The following is a 16,971-nucleotide window of genomic DNA, read 5'->3' on the forward strand; positions in this document are numbered from 1 at the left end:
GGACCACTATAAAATACTAAAGCTACTTTGTAGCTACCCTGTAGCTACCCTAGAGCAACTAAAACCACCACGGCCAAGACTACCACCACCAGGACCACCACCACCACGATCACCACGCCCTTTCTATCCCATTCGATACTCCACTCGTAACACCCACTGCGTTTTACATTATTGAGAGGTAAGTTAGTTCTTATAGTTCGTTTTTATCGCCACTTCTTCCCATTACCACTAATGCCCGTCTATCTACTATCCACCTTAACATCCACATATCACCACACTTAGGTACCTGGATTACAAGAATGCAATGCTAACCGAGTTTTAGATATATTATTTAGTTTCGTAACTTTAGCCGACGTTTATTCTCCATTTACAGCCAGGACCACCACGGCCAGGACCACCACGGCCAGGACCACCACGGCCAGGGCCACCAAGGCCAGGACCACCAGCACCAGGACTACAAAAGGCCAACATTAACGAGCTTACAGCCCGAGTCCGTGGAACAGACAACTCCGGACAGAATGACACCACTCATGTTTGTCTAAGAATTAAATTAACACAATTAAGACCACCATAAAAACTAAAGCTACCCTGTAATTACCCTGTAACTACCCTGTAACTACTTTGAAATCTCCCGCACGCCGCACTACCCTTCTTTTACCGGTAAAGAGAACAAGAGTTACTCGAGTCACGAACGTCGAACGGAGCAACTCCTTTAATGTTCGCTTCCCTCATGGGATATTTGGACATAGTCGAGCTTTTTATATAGCTACCTTAAAATAATTAGGGCCACCACGGCTAAGACTACCACGGCCAGGACTACCACGACTAGGACCACCACGACCAGGACCACCACGACCAGGACCACCACGGCCAACATTAACGAGCTTACAGCCCGAGTCCGTGGAACAGACAACTCCGGACAGAATGACACCACTCATGTTTGTCTAAGAATTAAATTAACACAATTAAGACCACCATAAAAAACTAAAGCTACCCTGTAATTACCCTGTAACTACCCTGTAACTACTTTGAAATCTCCCGCACGCCGCACTACCCTTCTTTTACCGGTAAAGAGAACAAGAGTTACTCGAGTCACGAACGTCGAACGGAGCAACTCCTTTAATGTTCGCTTCCCTCATGGGATATTTGGACATAGTCGAGCTTTTTATATAGCTACCTTAAAATAATTAGGGCCACCACGGCTAAGACTACCACGGCCAGGACTACCACGACTAGGACCACCACGACCAGGACCACCACGACCAGGACCACCACGGCCAACATTAACGAGCTTACAGCCCGAGTCCGTGGAACAGACAACTCCGGACAGAATGACACCACTCATGTTTGTCTAAGAATTAAATTAACACAATTAAGACCACCATAAAAAACTAAAGCTACCCTGTAATTACCCTGTAACTACCCTGTAACTACTTTGAAATCTCCCGCACGCCGCACTACCCTTCTTTTACCGGTAAAGAGAACAAGAGTTACTCGAGTCACGAACGTCGAACGGAGCAACTCCTTTAATGCTCGCTTCCCTCATAGGATATCTAGACATAGTCGAGCTTCTTATATAGTTACCCTAAAATAATTAGGGCCACCACGGCCAAAACCACCACGGCCAGGACTACCACGACTAGGACTACCACGACTAAGACCACCACCACCAGGACCACCACCACCAAGACCACCACCACCAGGACCACCACCACCAGGACCACCACGGCCGAGACCACCACGGCCAACATCAACGAGCTTACAGCCCGAGTCCGTGGAACAGACAACTCCGGACAGAATGACACCACTCATGTTTATCTAAAAATGAAATTAACACAATTAGGACCACCATAAAATATTAAAGCTACCTTGTAGCTACCCTTTAGTTACCCTGTAGCTACCCTAGAGCAACTAAAACCACCACCACCAGGACCACCAGGACTAACACCACCAGGACCACCAGGACCAGGACCACCAGGACCAGGACCACCATCACCACCAGGACCAGGACCGCAAAAAGGCCAACATCAACAACATGAAAGCCGTAGATTTCACTCTCGACAACGAGTTAACAAAGTCGATACGAGAAGAATACATCGAACCGGGCTAAGATAAAAAAGAAACTCAACTAGAACCATTAAGAATAAGACCACCATAAAAGATTTAAGCTACCCTGTAGCTACCCTGTACCTACCCTGGAACAACCAGGACCACCACGGCCAGGACCACCGCGCCGTTTTAAACCCAAAGGCCGACTCAAACCCGTATTCCAAGATCCATCGTTAGAAAGGATATCGCCCTCGAGCGAACGTTAAACGGAGCAACGGCATAAAAATCGTAGATTTTATATAACTAGGACTACTAGGACCAGGACTACTATAAAATATCAGAGCTACCCTATAGCTACCCTAGAGCTACCTTGGAACAATTAGGACCACCACCACCAGGACCACCACCACCAGGACCACCACGGCCGAGACCACGACGGCTAACATCAACGAGCTTATAGCCCGAGTCCGTGGAACAGACAACTCCGGACAGAATGACACCACTTATGTTTATCTAAGAATTAAATTAACACAATTAGGACCACCATAAAATACTAAAGCTACCTTATAGCTACCCTGTAGCTACCCTGTACCTACCTTGGAGCTACCCTGTACCTACCCTGGAACAACCAGGACCAGGACCACCAGGACCACCAGGACCACCACGGCTAGGACCAGGATTAAGACCGCAAAAAAGCTAACATCAACGACATAAAAGCTCTAGATTTCGCTCTCAACAACGAGTACACAAGGTTAATACGAAAGCAATTCATCGAACCGGGCTAAGAAAAAAAATAAAACTCGAAAAATAAAGGCTAAAAACACGACAATATAATCGCTCGCCACGTCGCGAAAGCGTTCGTAGCAACTACCCCGTCTACCCGCCGCGTTCGGCAAAGCCACCCGGTATACGCTTCGTCGCTCGCGTCTATATCGAACGCTTCTCGTACCAGCCTCTGTAGCGACTGGCTCGTCCCGACGAGCATCGCTACCGGGAGCACCGTGTCGATCCACGGACACCCGCCCCCGGCCACCCCTTCGCCCTCCGCTCCTGTACACCACGCCTGCGGTAGCCCACAGCGGTAACAGCAGCTATACTCGCCGAATCGCAGCTTCTCTCGCCACGCGCTATACGCGGCCGCCGGGATCGTACGGCACGACGTAAATGCGTGCGAGATTTTTTTTAAGCTCGGCCGGCCGTCCTCGTTGTTGCCACTTTATAAAACAGACCGGGCATTTCCCTCCCCGTACCTCGTCTAGCCAACGTTGTAATACCCGGTCGGCCTCGTACTTCTGCCGGTACCACCGCTGGAGCCGGCCCTCACTTAGACTTAGGCCCGGGCCCTGACCCGGACCCTGTCCTTGACGTTCGCAACGGTCGCACGCGTCTCCTCGAACCCCCGCGCAGTCTAGGCCCTGCCCGTCGAGAAACGTCCCCAGCCCTACCCGCCGGCAGTCAACGCTCTGTACGAACCACGTCATCGCCTGCCGGTTGAGCTGCTCGACGTCGCTGCTCTGCGGGGCTTGCCACGCCGCCCGCCCGTCCCAAACGACGACCGAATCGACCGTCTCGCCCTCCCGCCGCCCGCCCCGGCCCGTTTGCTGCGCGAAGTCGACTAGCCCGTACGGTAGCCCCGCGTGTACCACCGCCACGATCCCCTGGACGTCGACCCCCGTCCCTAGCCCTGTCGTAGCCGCGATCCAGTGGTTGTCGGCCTTCCTTTGTATCCACGCCTCGAGCCGCGCCTGCCGCGTTGCCTCGTCCACGCCGCTGTGGTAAAACGCGCAGCCGACCTTGTCCGCTAACGCCTCACACGCTTGCTGGGTTCGGCAGTATATCACCCCCTTTTCGTCGTCCCGCCAGCGGCGCTGTAGCCGGATCACGGTACGTACTACCTCGTCCTCGACCGCCGTCGGGCCCGGCGTAACCGTCGTAACGCGGTATCGGATGTTCCGCTTCGTCGTCGGCGCCCGTACGATCGCGGCCTCCTCAGCTAGCATCGCCTGCCGGAACGCGCGTTCGAGCCGCACCGGCAGCGTCGCCGTGAGCAGCACCACGGGGCAGTCGAACCGGTGGAGCTCCCGGAGCTCTTCGAGCCGCGGCCGGTACGCGGCGTCCATCAGCACGGTATGGCACTCGTCGACGAAAATACGCCGAAGCAGCCGCCTCGCGCGTAAGCTGTCCGCGTACGCGAGAAACTCGCTGCTCGTCGCGACGTCGGCGCTTACGACGACGAGCCGCGCGACCCGGGCTTGTTCGTCGCGCCCTTCGACCTCGGCCGGCTGCCAATGTAAGCAGTCTAGCCCGGCGTCCGTTGCGCGCCGCACGAGGTCGTTAATCAGCGCGGTAAACGGGACGACGACGAGACTTACCCCCGCGTGCATAGCGGGTACCGCCGGCAACAAAAATAGTACGCTCTTGCCCGCACCGGTAGGGGAGCACAACGATTAACACGGCGTTTCCTTTTAGCGCTAGCACCCGACGAGCCGCGTCTTCCTGCTCCGCCGACCGCCAACGCGCCCCGTTGCCTAGTAGCGTTTTAAGCGCGCCGTCGGCTTTTTGTTGCCGCCGTTCGGCCGCGGGGTCGGGCGTAGGTTCGGACCGCTTCGCCGCCGGCGTCGTGGCCGTAATAGGATCTTCGTCCGCTTGCTCGTGCGTGCTGCGACGTCGCTTTTTCGGGGCTTCCTCGCCGTGGCCGCCGTGAGAATCGACGCCGTTCTTGCCGTGAAAATCGACGCCGTTATTGCCGTGTTCGAGGTAGCGGTGCCAGAGCCGGCTGATTTCGCGGAAGTTCGCTACCATCTGCGGCTGGAGCTGGTTCGGGAACCGGACGTCGACGGCGTAGTGCTGCCGCGCTACCGCGCTGCCGTGCGTGGCCTGCAGATCCCATACCGATTCGAACCGCGCCCCTTTGCGTGCCTCCCCCGTGGCCGCGTCCTCGACCGTCGCCCCGTCGCCGCCCCGGTCGTCGTCGCCGGCGAGATCGACCTCGAGCTGCCGCACGACGAGCCCGCGGACCGTCCGCCCCAGCTCGATCGCCACGTGCCGGTAATCGGCCACCGACAGCTCGACCCCCACGTGCTGGCCCGTCACGCGCACGAGCTGCTTGCTGAGCTCGGCCGTCTGCCACGCCCCCACCCGCCCGTCCCTCCAGAGTAGCGGGGCGAGCGCCGGCGCCGCCCCCTGCACGCCGGGTTGCGTCTCCACGAACCGCTCGAACGGGAGCAGCCAGACGACGTACGCGACCATCATCTTGCCGAGGCGCGCCGGCAGAAACCGCGCCACCTTCCGGCCGATGCCCCGGATCGCCTTGTTCTTATCGCGGTCCGTCACGAGCATAACTTCCCCGTCGAGTACGAAGACGTTCCGGAGCAGCTGCTGCGTATCGCCGTGCCGCAGCGTCATGATCTCCGGGCCGCGGCCGGGCTGTCCGCCCCAAACGTGCGTGTTCACGAGGTGGGCGCGCCGGAAGGCCTGGAGCCGGCCGAGCCACTCCCGTACCGGTCCGTTCCGCCACCGCCGTCGCTTGCCGTCCCACAACGCCGCGCGCGCGAGCTCGGCCAGCCGCGCGTGGCCCGGCCGCAGCCAGCGGTTCGCCTCGTGCGTCGCAAACGACCGGCCGGCCCCTTCGAACATCACGGTATCGACGACGCGTGCGAGATCCAGCGAGGCCGCCAGCGCGCCCCAGCCGCCGAAGCAAAGCTCGCCCAACAGCGCCTCGGCCTCGTCGACGACGGCGCACGCCCCCTGCCGGAACGCCCCGAGCCGGATCCGCTGGCCGAAGTAGTACAAGATCTCCTTCTCCGGCCCCGTTTCCCACCGCACCGCCGACGTCCCGCCCTCCTGCCGGCGGAACCCTTTCCCGTACGCCATCCAGCGCACGATCGTGCTGACCGGCGTGTGCGAGCCGTCCGCGAGCCACGCCCGGTGCTCCTGCTTAAAGTGCTCGACGGCGTCGACGTCAACCGCCTCGGCGTCGTCCGGCTGGCCTTCGAACGCCGCCTCGAGCAGCAACACCCGCCCGCACCAGAGCAGCCCCGCGAGCTGGTTCGTGTAGTTCTTCGCCGCCCGCCACGCCCGCCGCTCGACGTCGATCCCGAGTACGGCGGCGAAGTGCAGCAGCGGGCTCTCGAAAATCCGGCCCCCGAGTTTCTGCTGAAGCGAGTAAACGCAGAACTGGAAAACGGCGCGGCCCAACAGCCCCCGCGCGTCCCGGCCTTCGCCGTCGGCGGCGTCGTCTTCCTCCTCCTTCTCCTCTTCCTCCTCGAGCGCGTCGACGACGTCGGCCAACGCGTCCCACTGCCGGTCCGCGAATCGGACCCCCGCTGCGCCTCCGCCTCTTGGCGCCCGAGCCCGTGCGCCCGCACGCAGTAGCAGAGATAACGCTGCCAGTACCCCCGGTACCGGGTCATCGTGTCGGCGTGTTCCTTCGCGCGGAACGGCCGGCCCGCCGGCTTGCTCGGGTCGATGCTCTCGAGCCAGCGAAGCGTCTCGTGCGGGACCCACGCCACCCGCTCGAGCGACCGCGCCACCTCGCCGTCGAACGCGCCCGCGAGCCGCGCCAGCCGCGCCTGCTCCGCCCGCGCGCCGCGGTCGCGTAGTTTCGCCCGAACCGCCCGCGAAACCGGGCCAGCGCTCGCCTCGTACAGCGCCACGAGGTCCTTCCCGGCTAGGTGCCGCGCCCAGCCCATCTCGCGCACCCAGACCGAGTCGCCGTCGAGTCCCGCGGGCGCTTCGGCGACACGGCGTTGCGCCGCTTCCTCGGCGGCTAGCTGCGTGCTGTACGCCGCGAGCATTTGCTCCCAGCCGTCGCCCGGTTCGCCGCTGCCTTCGCCGTCCTGTTTCTCTTCGTCGTCGTCGTCGTTATCGTCGTCGTCGTCGTCGTCGTCGGCGGCGACAATCCAATACCGCGCGTGCCGCCCCGGCGTATACGACTGCAGCGTGACCCGCGTCCAGCCGGGACTCGTACGCCCGTCCGCCGCGTCGGCGTGCGGCGCCTTTCGGGCGTGGTGCCGCATGTTGTTGTAGTTTACCGTCCGGTACGCGCACCCATCCCGCGCGCACGCGTAGCCGGCGAGCCGCGCGAGCCCTTCGACCGCCGCGCCCCCGTCCGCTGGGAGCGCGACCGTCGCGGGATCGCGCGCGCCGCCCTCGACCGACCCGCATCGCGCCAGCACCCGCTGGAGCCGCGCGCCCGTGAACCGGTGCCGGTTGCGGAAGTGCGCCGCCGCCGCGCCCACGCCCACGCCGCACAAGAGGCAGAGCACGACCCCTCGGGGCCGGTCGAAGGCGACCGCCGCCTGCGCGCCGTCGTCGTCGTCGTCGTCGTCGTCGTCGTTACTGTTGTCTCCATTCGGGGTCGCCATGTCGTTTTTTTTTTTTTTTTTTTTTCTGGCTTTGTTCTTGTTGTCGTTGTTTTGTTTTTGTTTTTTGTTTTTTTTTCTTTCCCAATGAACCAAGCCGAAGAAAAAGAACCACACCAGCTCGACCACGCCGCCCCAACCCCAACCCCACGTGGGCCCCCCGGGGGCGTGCGCGCGCGCCAATCGACGCGCGCCGTCCTACGTGAAGCCGTCCTACGGGAACGGGCCCGTGCGCGACGCTTACCCTACGCCAAATGGGCATACGTTCACGAAGAACGGCCGGTGGAATAGGGCCTAGGTCATGACGGCGATCATTGGAATGATGAGGACTATCAGCAAGGCCCTGAGATGTACCGAATGCTTTACCCTCGTATCTCTTCGGACTACCCCCAACTAAAGAGAAGAATATACCAACAACGAGCCTGGGTGTTTTTTTGACGATCAACGATTCTATCCCCGTTCCTCTGCCGCGAGCATATCGCATTTTCCGGATTCAGGCGAGCTTACCCGCGAACAGTACCGCTCTTCCTTGGCCGAGGGTTGGTTCTTATATCCAGACCAGACCAGCGCCTTGCGTCGATCCCAAAAGTGGCATGACGAACAGCTTGAGAGGCCTTCCGAAGACCGCATGACTGGTTGTTCTGAAGGCTCCGACCCCGAGCATGAATGCAACGATTCACTGCCTGATGTACTAGTAGATGAGACATCTTTTCGTGGGACATCTTTTCGAGTCTCACATCCGTTTTGGTCTTGATCGATCAATGTACTTTTAGATAGGGGTTTCCAAGCTCATGTTACAATCTTCCAATATCGGATAGAAATGAAATGCAGAGACTTGAATGAACATTGAAAGTGGTTGTTGAAAAGATATGTTCACGCGCATCGAGAAGTTTTGGCCCGCCTAGCATGACCTTCCTAAACCGGGTAGACATACTGCATCCATCACAGGCACTCAGTCTCCCTGAAACCTTGGCTTGTACTGACTCCGCGCCACCGCCGTCTCCGCCAGGTGCCGCACGCTGGCCTTGCTAGTCATCTCCAGCACCGTCATCTGAACCCCCAGTTCCTTGGCGAGCCACGACCGGAGTTCGACGGAGACGAGCGAATCGATGCCCAGGGCGTGCAGCGGCTTGGACGGGTCGAGCGCTTCCGGCTCCACGCTCAAGATGCGCGCGAGCTTGAGGAGGATCGCGTGGAGTGCAATCCTGTGCGCCTCTTTTGCCGATGCTGCTGAGGCCAGTAATACGCAATGCCTCGACTCTTGCTTGACTTGCTGCGTCTTGGTCATGATGGCGGAGCTTTCTAACTGGGTCAGATGACTGAACAGAGGATCTTTGTGGCATCGGGGTGTCGCGATGCCCTCTGCCTCCAACTCCTGAGGGAGCGCCAGCCTGAGCGCCACGTTACAGTCCGCAGCCTGTAGGCATCTCTGTAACGGATCGCAGCAGTGGTCCAGGACTGCCAGAAGTTCGGCAAGAGGGAGAACATCCAGCCCTTGGCTTCTGAGAGATCCGAGAATCTCGGGTCGCTCGGCAACGAATCCAACATCCGCGACCGCTGGGAGATCAAGTGAGACCGCATGAGAGCCTTGCAAAACGCGATAGCGTGCCAGCGCGTCTTGAAAAGTGTTGCCTGCTGCGTAGTTGGACTGCTCTTGGTGTCCGATGATGCCTGTGGCGGACGAAAGGAGGACAAAGAAGTCCAGGGGACCCAAGACATGGTGAAGATTCCAGGAGCCGTCCACCTTTGGCTTGATCGCAGCCTGCCACTCTTCAAGCGACATGTCCAGAAACAGGTTGTCCTAGAAATGGTGTTTAGTATCACTATCAGAACGTGTGTGAGGGCAATCAGATTGGCTTACCTTCAACACCATGGACCCCTGCACGCAGCCTTTGATGGGCGGCATTCCCCTCACCTCCAAACACTCTCGAATGACACTCTTGAGCGTTTCATTACACGCTACATCGCATGGGGGTGCTGCGACAGTCATGCCCTGGGCCTCGAGGCTTTGCACGAAACTCTGACTCTCGGGATGGGCCTCGGCACCAGATCGCGAAAGCAATATCAGATACCTAGCCCCCCGAGATACCATCCACTCAGCGATTGCTTTGCCTACCCCGCCTAGCCCACCGGAGATGACGTAAGATGCACCAGCATGGAGTTTCCAGGTAGGCGTTGACGCCTGAGGTGGCAGGACTGGCACCCCTTGGTCGTCTCGGGGCTCGAGCACAAGCTTGCCGATGTGCTTCGCGGCTTGCATATGCCTAAATGCTCCCAGCACATCCGACATGGGGAAGACGGTGACCGGCATCTTGCCCCTGACGTCCTGTAACCTGGTAAGGACGAGGTTCATCGCGCCTTGGAACATGCGCTGCGTCCGCTGTTGAATGGCAGGGTCCGTTTGTTTGGCGAGGTAAGCTAGGTCGAAGGACTCGAACCGCGTATGCCGCGAGAAGTTGGCCATGCCGATCTGGGAGTTGGCGGCGATGTCACCTATCCCCAGCTCGATGAACCTGCCGAAGGGAGCGACGCAGTCCCACGACGCCTTCAGTGCCTCCCCGGCTAGCGAGTTGAGCACGATGTCGACGCCACGACCGCCTGTCTTGCGGAGGACTTGAGACTTGAATGTAAGATCGCGACTTGAGAATATGTGATCGCGAGCGAGGCCATACGTCGATTCCTGCCAGAGTGCGGTTAGTATGTCGCTCAATCATCACCAGCCCTTGGCATGTTGTCCTATCATGGCTGAACTTACTAGGAAATCGCGTTTCTCAACACTTCCCACGGTCGCAAAGACCTCCGCCCCGAAACTCTGGGCAATCTGAATCGCTGCTTGACCCACGCCGCCGGCGGCAACATGTATAAGGATACCGTCGCCCTCGCGTATGGGGTCCCGTTCGCAAAGGCAGCCGTACACAGTAGTGTACACGAGGGGAATGCCAGCCGCCTGGGCCCAGCTCATGTCGCTGTCCACTGGGAGCCGGGCAAGGAACCCATCGCGACTCCGGACATGCGTTTTGAAGCCGCCCCCGATGGCGCCGCCCGCGTATGCCAGGCCGAAGACCTTGTCGCCCGCTCGGAACGACGAGGACGGGCCGGCGCGGGTGACGATGCCGGCGGCCTCGAGGCCCGAGAAGGGGTCGCCGTGGACTTTTCCCAAGGCCAACGCCAGGTCCTTGAAGTTCATGCCGCACGCCATGGCTTCGAATTCCACCTCGTCGGGCTCTAGGGGAACGCCGGCCAGGGTGTCGTCCTCGAAACGGAGAGTTTCCAGTAAACCTAGCGTGCCAATGGTCAAGGCCAGGGGGCGTTTCTTGTGCATGCCCAGGGGCTCTGTGACGGGGTTCTGCTGGTCCGCCTTCGCTACGCGGGCTTTGAGGTAAGCATCCACGTCATGGGATTCGGTTATCCTAGGGATCAGCACGGTGTTGTCCTCGGTAACCTGGAAGCTGTTCTCGTCGCCTCGGGCACTCGACACGATCTCGGCGGTCGTCCGGGCAACTGCTTCCAAATCCATGCTACCGTCAAATGACACGGTCGTGAATTTGAGGTTGGGACACTCGGATCTGATAACTCTCACGAATCCGTGAATCAGCGCTTTGTCCGGGTCGAGGGTGTCTTGTTTGGAAAGCCACACCACCTCGTTGCTGTGACTCAAGACGTATTTGATCGTGTCGAGCTGTTCTTGTGTCATGTTGCGCAAGACTGCTTGCTCCAGCTCGATGGGAAGGATGCATGTACCCAACGAGATATCCCGGCTTCGCACTTCCGAGATATCCAGGATAGGGACAGGTGCCTCCAAGGCCAGGCAACCGGGCAAGTGCTCAGCGACAGATTGTTGCACCTCCGAACTGCCGTTGATGACGATATGGATGGGCATCGAGTCGCGCAGCACTGGGAGCTCTGGCTTCGTGGCGACGATGAAGGAGCACTGTCTCCAAGTGAAGCTGTCGACTTGGTCTGAGAAACCGGCCAACTTCAGGTGCGACCTCCAGCTGTCAACGCTCAAAAGGGGCGACGTGGACCGTTCCGGCTCGTGCGAAAGCCACCAGCCGGGGAATATCCCGAAGCAAAAGCAGGGCCCCAGTGCTGTGGGGTCAGATACCTCGTACAGAAGCAGCTTGCCGCCCGGTTTGAGAAGCGGCAAGACGTGACCCAGTGTTGCCTGGATGGAGCGGGTGGCATGAAGCACATTCGCCGCGATGACAACATCATAGGAGCCGAGCTCGAAACCCTGATCGACACAGCTTTTCTCGATGTTCAAAACTCGATAGCCGATACGGTCATGCGCTGGGTATCCCGCAAACTTCTCCTTGGCCTGTTCGAAGAACGAAGGCGATATGTCGGTGAAGTCGTAGTGGCTGAAGCGACAGCCACTGATCCCTTTGGAAAGCGACTCGAGGACCGGCGCTGTTGTTCCGCCCGTGCCCGCGCCCACCTCGACGATGCGCAGGCCGGGTTCCTTGTGGGCCAGTATGTCCAGGTATCCACAAAGTCTGGCGTAGATCTGGTCGGCGCCGAAGCCGTGCCGGTATGCGTCGTCGGCGAGCTTGCCTTGGAAGACCACTTCCAGGGCGTCTTTCTGACCGAAGACAATGTCGCGAAGGGAGCGGCCCACGACCATGACTAGCTTGGCTTCGGGGGCTTGTATAGAGCCAAATCTGCTCTCTAATTCTTGGATTCTCGCATTGACGTTTATGGCATCATCCTCAAATAGGGATGTTTCGTGCCGGGCCCAGTTGAGGTATTGCTGCATATGGGGAGCGGTGCTCGGGGCTGAATATTGTTCCGTGGAGGTGAGCAGCTCTCGCAGGTAGAGCCTGCAGAGGGTTTCCAGGTCATTAGTGATGTTTGCGGCGGACTTCTGAGCCGCTGGGCTTTCTTCCGCCGTCGCCAGGTCCGGTGATTCGAAAAGCATAGTTGTCTCTTTCTCGCTCATGAAACTTGGGTCCGCCTTCCATTCAACCTTGAAGGCGAGTGGCTTCTCCTGGCCGCGGTCCGATATGGGATTCTGGCTTGGCAAAGGGGTTGCGCGTAGAACGGCTTTGATCATGGGCTCGCCGGACTGCTCATCTAGGGCGCTGATATCCAGGATTGCTTCTGGGCCATTATTCATTACGGTTGTGCCCGAAACGGAGTATGAGTCGTGGTGATCAGATGTCGCTATCCACAACTCGTCCAGGAGTGTAGGCACCAAAGGCCGTCTGATCGCACTTGGGCCCAGCACTAGGGGCACCAGGCTGGCCTGTATTACCCCATCAAGCGTTGTCGGATGTATCATGTGTGGCTGAACATACTGATGTGGCATAGACGGGAGCAGCTTCGGAACCGCATTGTCCACCAGTACATGCACACGTGTCCGATCTCCAGGCCCAGCAGTATATGCTTGCCCGATAGCCCTGAACGCCGCTCCGTACTCGAGGCCGGAAATCTTTAGTGCGTTATAGACCTCACGGCTCGTGTGCCTTTGCACACACAGTTGTCTGGTTTCGTTGACTTCATGGCGGATAGCCTCCTGAAATAGGTTTGCATCCAGCCCGTTGTCGACGGCGGTGGGGACAGAATCATATTCGAGTTGCACGAAACCACGGCAATGTTCTCTCCATTCGGAACTGTCTTCTTCCCTGGAAAGGAACTGGAACTCACTCCAACCAGACCTGTTAGCTAGGCCGCTGGTTCGGGGAGGTGCCAGAGAGAAGTAGGCTTCCACACCGCTCTTGGAGTCGTCCGGGATCCGGCACGCGAGATGGAACGAGACATCTTTCATGCGGAGTGCCTTTGGGGCAGACCTGTCATCACTGCCGCTCACTTGACGAGTGGCCTCGATGGCCATGACCAGCATGCCTGCCGCCGGGTACAAGACCTCCCCGTCGACCTTATGGTCGAGCAGCCAGGGGCTCTCGGAAATCCGGATCCAGTTACGCCACACCTTGGGAGCCTGGGTGCCCATGTCGTCAATCAGGGGCCGACCAAGCAACTCGTGACGGCCCGCGGAGGGGCAGCGAAAGTTCTTTCCGAGCCGCGACTCGGACCAGTACTGCTTGGTGTGGTTAAAGGGGTAGGGCGGGAGGTCGGTGAGCATGTTGGCGGGATGACGTTCGGGGCCGCATTGGCTGACAGTTGTCAATTCAATGTCGTGTCCGCGACAGAAAAGAGTTGCTATAGATTCGAGGGCTGTCGCTCGAGCGGACTTGTTGCGCGTTAATATTGACTGATAGGTCGCGGGTTTCTCGCTGCCTTGATGCTTCATGATACTATTCAGGGGTCCCCGCAATGCGCCGTGGGGGCCAATCTCAAGAATGTCTGTTATGGAGCCTGTGCTGCCACATGAAGACAGCTCAGTGGCGTCTTCCTTTAGCATCATTGCGGCGGCCTCATTGAACCGGACTGGTGAAACAAGGTTCTTCACCCAGTATGAAGCTTGCTGTAGTTCCGAGAGATCAAAGTTGGAGCTACCGTAAGTTGAAGAGAAGAAGTGAGGCAGGATGGCCAAGGGTGTCTGTCTACCCTCAATGTCTCCAATAAGTATTGCATACTCGTCCGCGGCGGGGACCATGAAACGCGAGTGGTAGCCAATCGACACGTTCAGCTTCCGCGCGAAGATGCCTTCATCTTGCAGCATTGCCATCAGCGAGTCAATCTCGACGATGGTCCCGCTGATGGTGTGGCTTTGGGGGCTGTTCATGCATGCAACCTCGAGGCCGCCGCCAGGGGTCAGCTCCAGAGCTTGTACTTTGTCGATGTACCGAGCACATTGGCTCGCGTCCAGCCCCACGGCGGCCATGGTCGTTTGCAGCTGCGACTCCGAGCTGCATAGTTGCCCAGAGAGATATCCACGAAAGTAGGAAATCTTCCATGCGGCGTGCTTGGACAGGCGGCCTGCCGCGTACGCCGCCGCAATCTCGCCGGATGAATGCCCAATGACTGCGCGGGCGACAACGCCCCAGTACTCCAACAGGTCCACAAGTGCTACCTGCAGAGCGGTACATATCGGCTGGCAGTAAATGGGATCATTAATATTTGACAACTCGGTAGTATCCAGTAGTTCATCTAGATTGTTCTGTCAGTAAAGCCTGGCGCGATATGCATGAAACGATGACCATCGCCGTGTACGTACCAATCAAAGACCACGGGCACCCAAGTTTCGAAAGATGGTGATCCGCCTCTAGCAAGCTATTCTTGAAGACCGGATATTCGAACAGCTCCCTACCCATGGCGGGCCACTGCGCTCCCTGCCCGGTGAACACGAGTGCGAGCTGGGGGTCGGAATGGATACGCGAGGTTCCGGAGATGTCACTCTCATCAGACGACTGGCATAGATCTCTGATTGTCTGTGCGATACTGAACGACCGCCAGTCGTGGTGGGTCCTATGCGATACGAGCGTGTAACTCAGATCCCGAAGAAGATTTGATTCTTGCTCCTCGGATAAACCGAGTTCCCTTTTGGAGACTGCATAGGCGCGATGGAGGTCTCGCAACCGTGTGGTTCCAGCCTTGTCCTGGGCTGACCAGACAAATATGCGCGACGACGATTGCGGGAGACTGGCGACTGTTTGAGAAATGGCTTGTTCAGCAGGGCTCGCGGCCGGGGTCTTGTACTCAGTCTTATGATGGTGACAGGGCTCGGCTCCGAGGTTCACCGCGACCCGCTCCGCTGTTTGCAAACTTCCGTCGATGCTGGGGTTGATTGGAGTGTGTGGCTCCGATCCGGAGTCGACTTCGGAAGCGACGCCGGAGTCCTTGAAGCTACCAAGCTGACTGGACGACTCGGAGCTGGACTCGTCCGATCTTGCGTGTCGATGGCTTCGGAGATAGTGTGCGGCATCGTCCAGGACCATGTGGGCGTTGGTGCCGCCGAAGCCGAAGGAGTTGATGGACATGCGCCGCAGTCCGCCTTCTGTCTCCGGCCAAGCGTATGGTTTAGTTGGGAATTCGAGGTTCCATTCATCCAGGATCGCTGGGTTTCGATGTCCAAAGTTGGCATTTGGGGGAATTACACCTGACCAGTATCAGAATATGTGGTTCGAAGAGGATGGTGACTGATTCATTGATACCTTTCTCAAGTGTGAGAACCCCCTTTATGACCGAGGCGATTCCGGCGGCGCCTTCCAGATGGCCAATATTGCTTTTCAAAGCTCCGACGTAGAGGGGTTGCTCTTTGGATCGGTGTACCGAGAACATCCCGGCAATGGCGCCGGCCTGCCATCGGTCAGTATGGCATGTCAAACTACGTGGAAAGGGGGAAATTCGTGACTGACCTCAATGGGGTCCCCGATCATGGTGCCCGTGCCGTGCTGCAAGAAAGTCGTCAGCATCAAATAAAGGGAGTTTGAGATGAAGCGAGAATTACCGCTTCAAAGAACCGTGTCAGCGATGGATCCAGGCCAGCTTTGGAGTAGACATGCTTCATCAGCGCGGCCTGGGCGGCCTTGGTCGGCTGGGAAATCCCCGGAGACCGTCCGTCCTGGTTGACCGCGGAGCCGCGGATCACGGCCCGGATCGTGTTGCCGTCGCGGATGGCGTCCGACACCCGCTTGAGAGCGACGGTGCCGAAGCCTTCGCCGCGTCCGTACCCATTGGCCCGGGAATCGAAGCTGTAGGAGGTGCCATCCGGACTGAGGACGCCGAGCGCGTCGAGCTCGAGGGTCGAGTCGGGCGACAGGATCAGGTTGCACCCCGCCGCGATGGCCATGGACGTCTCCTTGACTTGCAGGTCCAGGCAGGCCTGGTGCGCCGCGACGAGACTGCTCGAGCAGGCCGTGTCGATGGTGACGCTGGGCCCGCGCAGGTCGTAGAACCAGGAGACGCGGTTGCTCAGGATGCTCGCGCTCGTCCCGAGGCCCGAGTACTTAGAGCGGGAGTCGATGTCGCGCTGGAGCATGCCCTGGTAGTCGTGGCTGAAACATCCCACGTAGACGCCGGTCTGGGTGCCCTTGGCGGCGCTGATGGGGATGCCGGCTAGGGAGGCGGCGCCGTCACGAGTTAGCACACGTTGCGCTTCGGGGGGTATGGTTGTGCATCCCTACCATTCTCCAGGGCGCGATAGGTCCCCTCCAAGACGCCTCTCTGCTGCGGGTCCATTGCTCCCGCCTCTTCGGCGGTGATGGAGAAGAAAGGGGCGTCAAAGGCCGCGACATTCTGCTTCAGATAGTGGCCGGTGCCGTTTCGAGCCTGTGCATTGAAGTAATTCGTCATCAGTCTGCGGTCGCCCAGCATGGAATCCACTAGCTCTCGTGGCGATGGCCACTTACTGCCCCGGCCCTCTCAATGTCGGGGTGCCAATACGCCTCGGCATGGTACCGATCTGCCGGCACGGCCGTACGTGCCGATCTGCCTTGAAGGAGAAAGTCGTAAAACCTTTCTGCGGTATCAGCATCGCCAGGAAAGACGGCATCGAGGCCGATGACGGCTATGGGCTCATCCATGTCTTGTGCTGTTGGGTGGTGACGTATACACGGCGACTGGTCAGAAAGTACGCGACGGGGACATATAGTATTCCACTGACAAACATGTACGTATGTAGCCACGTCCGAACACGAGCTGACATGAGCAATATATA

The 16,971-nt window shown here is 58.7% G+C and overlaps 3 protein-coding genes across 3 annotated transcripts; all 3 read right to left on the reverse strand.

Annotated features, from left to right (window-relative positions):
- Positions 1 to 758: 758 nt before the first annotated feature.
- PG986_014039 (uncharacterized protein) lies at positions 759 to 1,812 on the reverse strand (the record flags this gene model as incomplete). Its single annotated transcript, XM_066850261.1, has 3 exons — positions 759 to 944; positions 1,178 to 1,351; positions 1,585 to 1,812. The coding sequence occupies 3 exons, from the start codon at positions 1,810 to 1,812 to the stop codon at positions 759 to 761; spliced, it is 588 nt and encodes a 195-aa protein (XP_066692499.1).
- Positions 1,813 to 1,897: 85 nt separating this feature from the next.
- PG986_014040 (uncharacterized protein) lies at positions 1,898 to 7,415 on the reverse strand (the record flags this gene model as incomplete). The annotated part of the gene is made up of 5 exons (XM_066850262.1): positions 1,898 to 2,056; positions 2,999 to 3,112; positions 3,300 to 4,416; positions 4,478 to 6,388; positions 6,445 to 7,415. 5 exons carry the CDS (start codon positions 7,413 to 7,415, stop codon positions 1,898 to 1,900), a joined length of 4,272 nt encoding a protein of 1,423 aa, XP_066692500.1.
- Positions 7,416 to 8,364: 949 nt separating this feature from the next.
- Positions 8,365 to 16,837, reverse strand: PG986_014041 (uncharacterized protein; the record flags this gene model as incomplete). The annotated part of the gene is made up of 9 exons (XM_066850263.1): positions 8,365 to 9,213; positions 9,274 to 10,092; positions 10,168 to 14,462; positions 14,530 to 15,411; positions 15,467 to 15,611; positions 15,671 to 15,706; positions 15,763 to 16,370; positions 16,439 to 16,583; positions 16,664 to 16,837. The coding sequence occupies 9 exons, from the start codon at positions 16,835 to 16,837 to the stop codon at positions 8,365 to 8,367; spliced, it is 7,953 nt and encodes a 2,650-aa protein (XP_066692501.1).
- Positions 16,838 to 16,971: the final 134 nt, after the last annotated feature.

The sequence above is a fragment of the Apiospora aurea genome (genome assembly GCF_038362705.1).
Source record: "Apiospora aurea strain CBS 24483 chromosome Unknown utg000010l_segment0_segment0, whole genome shotgun sequence".
NCBI classification, from domain to species: Eukaryota; Fungi; Ascomycota; class Sordariomycetes; order Amphisphaeriales; family Apiosporaceae; genus Apiospora; species Apiospora aurea.